This window comes from Berghia stephanieae, chromosome 2, assembly GCF_034508935.2.
Source record: "Berghia stephanieae isolate SIO BIC M18660-M18661 chromosome 2, UCSD_Bste_1.3, whole genome shotgun sequence".
In the NCBI taxonomy this organism is placed as follows: domain Eukaryota; kingdom Metazoa; phylum Mollusca; class Gastropoda; order Nudibranchia; family Aeolidiidae; genus Berghia; species Berghia stephanieae.
In genome coordinates, this window is record NC_088361.1 from 102881410 (window position 1) to 102893113 (window position 11704).

The 11704-nt window shown below is 34.0% G+C and overlaps 1 protein-coding gene across 1 annotated transcript in view; it reads right to left on the bottom strand.

Annotated features, from left to right (window-relative positions):
* Window positions 1–1809: 1809 nt before the first annotated feature.
* Window positions 1810–11704, bottom strand: part of LOC144966111 (unconventional myosin-Ie-like) — a 50200-nt gene continuing 40305 nt past the window's right edge. The window contains exons 29-30 of the mRNA XM_078902207.1: window positions 7286–7467; window positions 1810–4617 (exon numbers count right to left, since the gene is read on the bottom strand). Of these exons, the coding sequence (XP_078758333.1) occupies window positions 4541–4617; window positions 7286–7467 (259 nt within the window). The 3' untranslated portion in view covers window positions 1810–4540. The remainder of the gene's footprint in view (window positions 4618–7285; window positions 7468–11704) is intronic.

Sequence of the window (11704 nt, forward strand, 5' to 3'; positions counted from 1 at the left end):
TACACTGTCAACATGGACATAGAAATAATGTGTCCATCGTCCCATCAACCTTATACACTGTCAACATGGACATAGAAATAATGTGTCCATCGTCCCATCAACCTTATACACCGTCAACATGGACATAGAAATAATGTGTCCATCGTCCCATCAACCTTATACACTGTCAACATGGACATAGAAATAATGTGTCCATCGTCCCATCAATCTTATACACCGTCAACATGGACATAGAAATAATGTGTCCATCGTCCCATCAATCTTATACACCGTCAACATGGACATAGAAATAATGTGTCCATCGTCCCATCAATCTTATACACCGTCAACATGGACATAGAAATAATGTGTCCATCGTCCCATCAATCTTATACACCGTCACTCAATCAAAGAGACTCTTGTTTGTTTTTAAGGGTTTTACGGCGCTTGCAACACAATTAGGTTATATCAGCGCCAGTAAAAAGGAAGCAAATGGGATAGTAAAAAGTTCTAGAATTACAATTAAAGCACCCAAGAGAAAGTAAGACAAAGGGGAATGGGAACAAATAGGGATCAGATGTAGATTCCAAGAGCATACTACCAATGTACTTAGTTGGAGATCACCAATAAATCTCATCCGGACACAAGCACGGCCCCCACTAAGAGGAATACACTCAAATGCTTACATTATAAATTAGAACAAATATAACAATACATAACAGAGAGATGATTTACAAGGAAAAAAATATCATCTCCCAAAACAATAACTATGCATTTGACTGTTTCCCTCCCAGCCAGGACCCCGACCAGGGCCAGGACAAAACCCAAGTAATCTCATTCCAAGACAAAGACAGAAAGAATGTTGGAAAACAGATATAAGGGGATAGAAGACACAGTATGTACCCCCCTGCCCGCTATGGGAGGTCAGGATCCCCACCCAGAAAGAGACTCTTGAAAGACCTTATCTCGTATTGTCGACTAAATAAACAAATGCAAATCTCTTCCCCCGTTTTTGTTTTGAGACATTCAAGATCAACAATTGTTGATTAAAAATATGGAAGAATAAATCAAGTATTGAAAACGGAAACGACAATGTGATATTGATTGTGACCAATACTAACACTACCTACGTATAGAGGACGGAATTAAAACAAACGTTCAATTTTGTTTTCCAGTTTCAGTCAGTATCAAACGCCTCAGTTTGAATTTTTTTTTTAAACAAACAAAAAAGTCCTTCATTGATAAAAGGTTCAAACTAGTTCATATATTCATATATAGTAAAATATGCTTCAAACTAGTTCATATATTCATATATAGTAAAATATGCTTCAAACCAGTTCATATATTCATATATAGTAAAATATGCTTCAAACCAGTTCATATATTCATATATAGTAAAATATGCTTCAAACTAGTTCATATATTCATATATAGTAAAATATGCTTCAAACTAGTTCATATATTCATATATAGTAAAATATGCTTCAAACTAGTTCATATATTCATATACAGTAAAATATGCTAACTTCTAAACTCAATATATTATTGTTAAGGCATCGTGACGTGTCCCGACAACGTTCTATCAAATCCGCACAAAATGATTCCCTACAGTTGTAAACAAAATACACAGTAGCCAGAGTGTCGGCTAGGATCGGACTATATTTGTGGCATATCGTCTCAAAACGGTATTGTGTCCGAGTGAAGCTGATGACCTAATGCTTAAAATAGAATCTTTTGCCTTTTGATTTTAACCTCAGGAATATAGGAGGTATCCAAAATGAGTCTTTTCCATTAAAAAAAAAAAAATTAATAAAAATTCTACACTTATTCTTTCTTTTTCTTTTACTTGTATATTTTTTTTTTTTTTCGTTAATCGTATGCTTTACCCAAACACTCAAGTTAAAATAAATTATTATTTAATTATGGAGGATTAAATTAGTTTGTTTAATTTTAAAACAATTTCTATTTCCAAATTCTTATCACTTCAAGCCCTCAACCTCCATTTTCTTCACCTCCATTAATTCCCACATAATACAAGATTGACACACGGTGGATCACATTTCATCTAGTCTTGGGCAAGAAGGCTTTGTGAAAGCACACACACACACACATATACACTCACATATACACATACACACACATATATATACACACACACACACACACACATATACACACATACACAAAATAATTTTTTTTAAAATAATTGTGATCCGCTACCTCAAAACAGTATTATGTCAGATTGGTCTAAAACCTGGAGATTTTATAAAGTGCAATATCTACTAAATGTGCTCAAACCACTTTACAACTTAACATATAGAACAAGACACGATGCTTGTTAGGCAATATTACAAATTTTTTTTTCCGACAGAGACAACGCTGTTTACGGCCAGGTACTCATTTGACATCTATTTAATCTATTTGATCTAGATGAAGAAAATAGACTAATAAGAATATGAAAATCTGTGCTTTTTAACTCTTTTGAGTTCATATGAATGAGAAATCAAAGAAATTTGTTCGCTGTTTTTGTTTTTAAGGGTTTTACAGTGCTTGCAACACATTAAGGTCATATCAGCGCCAGTAAAAAGGAAGAAAATGGGAAAGTAATAAGTTCTAGAATTACAATTAAATCACCCAAGAAAAGGTAAGACATAGGGGAATTGGTTCAGATAGGAAACAGATGTAGATTCCAAGAGCATACTATTAAAGTACCTAGTTTGAGATCACCTAAAAGTCTCATCCAGACACAAGGAAAGGTCCCCACTAAGAGGGATACACTCAAATGTTTTACCAATCAAATATTATAATATGTAAACAAAACATAATACAATGCATAAAAGAGAGATGATTTACAAGGAAAAAACCATCTCCCAAAACTAACTACATATTTGACTGTTTCCCTCTTAGTCAGGGTAGCCGGCCAGGGCCAAGACAAAACCAAGTAATCTCATCCCAAGACCAAGACAGAAAGCATGTTTGGAAACAGTTACAGGGGAATAGAAGACACAGTAAGTGCCTCCCTGCCCACTACGGGAGGTCGGGAACTCCACCCAGGAAATTTGTTTGATTTTCAACTATGGTAACTCGAAGAGAATTAGCGTTGAAGAAACAAAAAACTCTTATCCTTTCAATGAACGAACGCAATAATTTTAACTGGAATTGTAAAAACTCAAGCTTAAAATGCAAAATTATTGGGTGATTGCGTTATCTACCAAATTCAGTCCCTTGATTGGTGGACAAAGAATAATCACAAAGACATTTCCACGTGGGATTGATATCTCAGTGTTGTAGTTTAGCTGTTCTAATGAATTACTTGATTTTGTGAGTTTAGACTCGTAGAAACCATCAAGTCCCCCAAAAATATATCGTTGTTTACATGTGTGCTGTGTCAGACTTGCCAAATTGAAAACTTCAAATTTAGTCATTTTAATGTCAATTTTTTGTAACTTGACAAGGAAATTCGTAATTTCTGAAAATGTGTATGAACAACCACAATATTATTATTATTACTATCATCATTATTATAGTAGTAGTAATAGTAGTAGTAGCAGTAGTAGTAGTAGTTGTTCTTCTTCTTCTTATAATCATTATTATTATTGTTTTTTGTTTTTAAGGGTTTTACGGCGCTTGCAACACATTGAGGTTATATCAGCGCCAGTAAAAAGGAAGAAAATGGGATAGTAAAAAGTTCTAGAATTACAATTAAAGCACCCAAGAAAAAGTAAGACAAAGGGGAACTGAGAACAAATAGGGATCAGATGTAGATTCCAAGAGCATACCACCAATGTACTTAGTTTGAAATCACCTACAAGTCTCATCCAGACACAAGCACAAAATCCAACAAAGGGGAACACACTCAAATGCTTACATTATACATTCAAAATAAAAATAATAATACATAACAGAGAGATGATTTACAAGGAAAAAAATATCATCTCCCAAAACAATAACTATGCATTTGACTGTTTCCCTCCCAGCTAGGACTCCGGCCAGAGCCAGGACAAAACCAAGTAATCTCATTCCAAGACAAAGACAGAAAGCATGTTGGAAAACAGATATAAGGGGATAGAAGACACAGTATGTACCTCCCTGCCCGCTATGGGAGGTCAGGATCCCCACCCAGATTATTATTATTATTATCATACTAAGAATTAAAAATTCATAATTTTCCATAAAATTTCGTATTTGGCCATGAAATTTGTCTCAAATTCGTAAAATTACGAAAAATTCGTAAGATTCGGCATGTATGCTGTGTTAGACACGCGTTGACTTCATAAACACCCCATTCTCACCACCCATAATATAATACCGTTTTGAGACGGTTCGTCACAGTCATGTGGAGTTTATATACAGCTTAAGGTTGATTGTTTGGTAAGATCTGATCACATGATATTTTACACATGACATTTGGCTTGGACTAAGTCCAACTGTGGACATCCATTAAAATGACAGCTGTGACAGTTAATGATAGCAGGAAATTCCAGGACATTTTGACGCTAAATCACAATAACCTGGCTATGAAAATGGTTTTAAAAAAAAACAAAAACAAACAAACAAAAAACTACATCTTTTCCACATAATTAGCAGGAAACAATCCTTCTTTCCCTCTCAGCTTGCCCTTCCACCAACCAGATGGATCTGAAAAATAAAAAAAGGAAGCAATGAAAAAGAATATACCAATCGCATTTATTTCAGCTACAACCTTGTCAACAACAATGACAGAGGAATCAACACAAAAAGTCAACACTCTTAAAGACAATTCATGCTTGAAATCAACATCTCTTGTTTTGTCCCAGATTGTCTGTTCTTTATCTGTGTGCAGCTATGTGGTCTAGTGGTATGACACTCGCTTTCGGATCGGAAGTTCCTGTGTTCGAGCCTCGCTCAGCACAAAGTTGAGTCCTTGGAGAAGGCTCTTTATTCACATTCTCTCACCGTACTCAGGTGTAAAATGAGTACTTGGCCATTAATAGCGTTGTCCTGTCCGGAAAAAAATGACAACATCGCCTAACAAGCGCCACATCCCGTCCTAAATGTTAAATGTTGCTGTTGGCCAGGGGCCCCTTGCAAAGCGCTTTGAGCACATTTAGTGGGTATTGCACTATATAAAAGCTCTTTTTTTTTTTTTCTTTATCAAAATGTGTTCCATTGATAATGGATAAAGTCAACCTTGCTTAAAGTCAACCATCAACCTTTCTGGTCTGGGGGTGTTGGCTTTAATGGGATTCCACTGTATGATGAAAGCAGCGACAACAACAAAAATACACCATCAAAACGTGATGAATGCCAGCATCGGCTATGTGGTCTTGTGGCAAGACGCTCGCTTTCGGATCGGAAGGTCCTGGGTTCAAGCCTCACTCAGCACAAAGTTGAGTCCTTGGAAAAGGTTCTTTACTCGCATTCTCTCACCGTACTCAGGTGTAAAATGAGTATGTAGCCATTACACACAGTGTTATCTCTGTCCGAAAAGAAAAAAAAATGTAATATCACTTAACAGGCGTCATGTCACATCCTACATGTTAAGTGTTGCTGTTGTCCAGGGACCCCTTGAAAAGCGCTTTGAGCATGTTTAGTGGATATTACGCTATATAAAAGCTCAATTATTTTTTTTTTCATGTTTAATGTGATGGATGCCAGCATCTCTCATTACAAAAATAACCCTGTCTAGTGAAGAACCATCCAAAATGAATAGAACAGCATCAAAAAAGAACAAAATACTTATCAAGGAAGGTTTTGGGCACTAAAACCTGCTTCAGCCAAGAACAAAAACAAAAATAGTAGAACAGCGTATAAACCAACTCCTTCTCAACAGTCCACCATCTTTGGGTGGTTTTCAAATTGTCCCTTTTTCTCTTCCCCTCAGACAGTTTCCCAATATAGGAGCAATACAGTAAAAGCCTCTTTTCTTTTTTCTTTTTTTTTTTAATTGAGCTTTTATATAGCATAATATCCACTAAATGTGCTCAAAGCGCTTTCCAAGGGTGGTCCCTGGTCAACAGCAACACTTAACATGTAGGACGTGACATGACGCCTGTTAGGTGATATTACAATTTTTTTTCGGACAGAGACAATGCTGTTAACAGCCAGGTACTCATTTTACACCTGAGTACAGTGAGAGAATGTGAGTAAAGAGCCTTTTCCAAGGACTCCACTATGCGCAGAGCAAGGCTCGAACCCGATCCGAAAACGAGTGTCATACCACAAGACCACATCGCCTGTGGAGCTGGAGTAGATCCCCCTTTCTTGAGCATGAAATGAACAAAAGCAATTGCTTGCTATCTTTTGGATAGGATGCTAGTCAATCGCAGAGTACTTTCCACAAGATCGAAGAGATCCAGCTACCCAATCACTGCTCAGAAAAAAAATCTCTATTCACCTAATAATGAGCTTTATATAGCGCAATATCCACTAAATGTGCTCAAAGCGCTTTACAAGGTAATCACCTTACACCTAAGATGGAAGTTGGTCCCTTTGCATGTGAAGACAGCGCTCTACGCTATCAGCCCCCCCCCCCCCCCCCCCCCCCCCCCAAGATTAGGCCTGTAAGGCAATATAATGTCTTCTTGTTGTAGGGATAATGCTGTTACCTTCCACATACTCATTTTACACCTGTGTGTGGTGAGATAATGTGAGTGAAGATCCAATTCCAGGCACTCAACTTTACTTTGCACAACAACCCACTGTGGGATCTAAACCTTCAACCTTCAGGTCTTTAGCAGTGTCATAACACTAGATCACAAAGCTACACTTCCATTGCATTGTTTGTTTTTTTGTTTTTGTTTTTGTTTTTAAGGGTTTTAGGGCGCTTGCGATACATTGAGGTCATTTCAGCGCCAATAAAAAGGAAGAGTCAAAAAAGTTATGGATTTACAATTGAAAGCAGATGAGAAAAATTAAGACAAAGGAGAAGGGTTCAAATAGGAAACAGATGAAGATTCAAAGAGCATACTATAGATCAGTGGACTTAGTTTGAGATCACCTAAAAGTTTCATCACGACGCAAACACAGGTCCCCATTATTAGGAATACACTCACATATTTACAAACCAATATATATTTATAACCAAAAACAAATGTATCAGTACATAATAGAGAGATGTTTCACAATTTAAAAAATATCATCTTCCAAAACTATAACTATACATTTGACTGTTTCCCTCTAAGTCAAGGACTCTAGTCAGGGCAAGGACAAAACTAAGTAATTCCATTCCAAGACAAAGACAAAAAGCAACTCGGAAAACAGACATAAGGTACAGAGAAGACATAGAGCAGACCTTCTGCCCACCATCCATCATTTGCACGCCTACCTTCGTTGACGATATCAATCATATCTCCCTCGTTAAAGCTGAGCTCATCCACATCCTGGGCATCGTATGCGTACAGACAGCGACAGTGAGGCAGTTTGGGAAGGGGGCGGGGCTTGCTGACAGGTTTGGGACGGCCTCCTCCAGGGGCAGGGCGATTATGGATTTGACTTTGACGCTGGGCACTGAGGAAAGATAAGTATATAGATATACAGTATAGATAGTATGCGCTTGGCTAAGAAGCTCATAACATTGCCATCCAGAAGTATAACGGACCAACACACAAAACTGTGTGTATCCATGAATGTTTATAGACGGGTTAATACAGTTCAGTGAGCATTACTCATAAACGCAGATGGCAAAAAACAATAACAAAGACATGAGTGACGTCATCTTCGAACTATCTATATTTATTTGTTGAGACAAGCCACACTGTAGATATACAGTATATTTATTTGTTGAGACAAGCCACACTGTAGATATACAGTATATTTATTTGTTGAGACAAGCCACACTGTAGATATACAGTATATTTATTTGTTGAGACAATCCACACTGTAGATATACAGTATATTTATTTGTTGAGACAATCCACACTGTAGATATACAGTATATTTATTTGTTGAGACAATCCACACTGTAGATATACAGTATATTTATTTGTTGAGACAAGCCACACTGTAGATATACAGTATATTTATTTGTTGAGACAATCCACACTGTAGATATACAGTATATTTATTTGTTGAAACAATAACAGACCTGCTAACTTGAAAATTTAAAAATTCGTAATTTTTAGGGGATAAAAATTGTATATCTCTATAGTTAACTTTTAAAAATCAACATTTACCCTAACAAGGATTAAATGACACTTCACAAAATCTTTAAAATTTTGTAGTCTGGCATCAACTTTCATTTTCAATAAGTTTTAATGACTTAATAAATTGACACGAAATTCTGAAATTGTAGCCAAAATCTCGTAATTCTGCGAACTTTTCGTAATAGTAGGCAGGTTGGCAATAAAAATTTCTGTCATTTCTGCTCATGATTCAATTCCTATATATGACCCATCACCTCTGTCTGGTATTACGACCAGGTGAACCAAGTGCAAAAGTGTCAACTTATGTTAAAATCGTTAAAAATATAACATTTCTGTCTTTCATGCTAACAGGAACTAGATTCATTATTCATTCTCCCCAATAAAAGATCTTTCCTTAACCTAAATCTCGTTTTATTCTAATTTGAAACTAAATGTCTTCTCCTCAATAAAACATCTTTCCTCAACCCAAGTTTCATATTTACAGATTTGAAACTATATCCATCCTTCCCGAATAAAACATCATTCTTAATCCAAGTTTCATATTTATAAATTTGACACTTTGTCTATTCTTCCCAATAAAATAAGACATATATTTTAAAAATATAAATTCAATTTTCAACAATCAAATTATCCCATACGTTTTTTTTTTTTATTTCCGATCCAAGACGATAAAGTGTATTCAAAACAAATGTATGGATCAAACTATGAAAAAAGAAAAGAAAAGCCTTCTAAAGGTGGTGCTGAAAATTAAGAATGGTGTTCAGAGGTTTTCATTCAAAGTAGGAGTGGTTGGGTTAGTAGACACCAAACTATAGATCACAAAACCCCCAAGTGGTAAATTTGTGAACACATTCATACACTTACAAAACACATTTTATCTGTTCCATTTTGACAAGAAAACCTTTTCTTCATATTTGGCCAACCGTCTCTAAATACTAAATACTATTTAAGAAACAAAATCCTAGCACAGATGCTATTCAAATTGACAAAACTCTAGCATAGATGTAATTTAAACAAACAAAAACAACAACCAAAAAAAAATTATTCTTTTTTAAAAGAAAAAAGATAGAAATCTATTAATATTTAAAAAGGAAACATAGTTAGCCAGCTAATTTTTCATTTCTTTTCATTTCCTTTTAAAATTTAAAAATTGCTTACATAAATAATTCTGACAATAAAGAAAGATCTTTTTACAGATTCCGATAACATCAAATGAAAAATCTTTTTTTTTTTTAATTTTCATTTTTGACAAAATAAAAAAATATATATATATTTCTATAATTTTTTCATTTACATTATTTTCCCTGACAATTCAAACTTTAATCTCTAGATTATTTTTAAACAGACCATCAACATTATATACCATTTCAAATTTCATTCTCAGTCCACAAATCTGTTCATCACTTTTTGCTTTCATTTCAAACAGAATATGTACGCCTCCCAGACTTATACATACAAACAGACTTTTCTACTAATAACTGCTCCACTTAAATAGCACATCTATCCCTATTTCAAGGCTATGTGATAAATCAGAAAGAACTTATATTGTGAAAACAACATTGAAAGAACCAAGATTATAGCAAACAACACCCCCCACACCCCCCTTCCTTTCTCCCTAACTCTTAAATATATTTTAATTTAAATATTTATTAGAATTATCAAGGGTTTTAAAAATAACTTATCTTGCTACTGTATTGATTCATAAACCATCTAAAGAATAAATTGACAAATTAATTCAATCATTGCTTAAAATAATATAAAAAGTCAATCCTACACTTTGCCCAAAACGACACACGCATTGACTAAATGGACACATCAAAAACGACACACGCATTGACTAAATGGACACATCAAAAACGACACACGCATTGACTAAATGGACACATCAAAAACGACACACAAATCAAATCAACTAAATATATTATAGTCACACACCCAAACTCAAAAGCAAGATTTCTACAAACCAATACAAAACATGACTGACTACCTGGACTCACGATTACTGAATGTGAGGGACGAAATGGAATATCATTTTACAAATAGTTTTTCACATCATAATCATGACAATAGTATGGTATATTAAGCTATAAAATAACCTGAATCATTTCTTAATAATAATAATAATAATAATAATAATAATAATAATAATAATAATAATAATAATAATAATAATAATAATAATAATAATAATAATAATAATAACAATAATAATAATAATAATAATAATAATAATAATAATAATAATAATAATAATAATAATAATATTAATAATAAGCATATTTCTAAAGCACCTTTCGTCGAAACATTTAAAAAAAAAAAATATATATATATATATATATATATATATATATATATATATATATATGAAAATGAGATCAGGGCTGCCACGCAGATAATAATAATAATAGTAATAATAATAATAATAATAATAATAATAATAATAATAATAATAATAATAATAATAATAATAATAATAATAATAATAATAATAATAATAATAATAATTTAATAATAATAATAATAATAATAATAATAATAATAATAATAATAATAATAATAATAATAATAATAATAATAATAATAATAATAATAATAATATTAATAATAAAACAAGCAAACAAAATCTGAAAGACAAAAAATTGACAATAATCAGTAATTTCAATACTTTATGAGAAAAAATGACAAAGAAAACTGATATAACTGAACATACTTTGTTCCATTTCCATATCTTGAAATATCCCATGTAAACACAAGTTGTTCTGGGTAGTGTTTGTTTGTTTTAAACAAAACCAATCATTGCCTCTTAAGTGTGTTAAAATAAAAAATAAATCAAATAAATAAAACAAATAAAAATAAAATTCCCTCTATTCATCCCATAGAGGAAATGCGTCTCTAGGGTCTATTCCAAGGGAAGACTGGAATAACCCAGGCGTTAGCGGCAGTGCAGCACTGCAAATTGAGCTAGGGCGAGAGAGGTGACTTACTCAAAGCTACACAGCGCAGCGGTGGGTGACCGAACTCGGTACCTTTCAGGTATGAAGAAAAGACCGCACCGCTGAGTCACGTTGCCCCCAAGCTGATAAAAGAGACCCAAACTTTTCCAATAGCCGTGGTCCATTTTTTTTTCTCCATAACATTAGAGCACATTCTTGCAAATTTTCATATTAGTTTCTTACATCAGACATGTCTGATGATCAAATTACAACTTTGGTCTCTTTTTTCTCCATTTCATTAGAGCACGTTCTTGCAAATTTTCATAATGGTTTCTTATTTCAGACAAGTCTGCTGTTCAAATGACACAATTCCATAGTGATTGCTAAAACAGATATCAATTACACTCTACTTCAAAACGTTTTGAAGTCATAAGTCATTCCGAGCCATTGGGCCTACGGTGTCGGTGGTTTATCCTGGTTTCTTGTGCGTGAAATAAACAATAGAAATACTCTTCAACAGTCGTAACGTCACTTCCTTCCTTATGACGCATGGTAACTAAGTAATACTGGCTCTAAACTATCGGAACAATGGCGGACGCCAGTATGAAATAGTTCTCCGGCGAGCATAAAAGCGTATCCAGAGGAAAAAAACAACATAAATTTGATCAT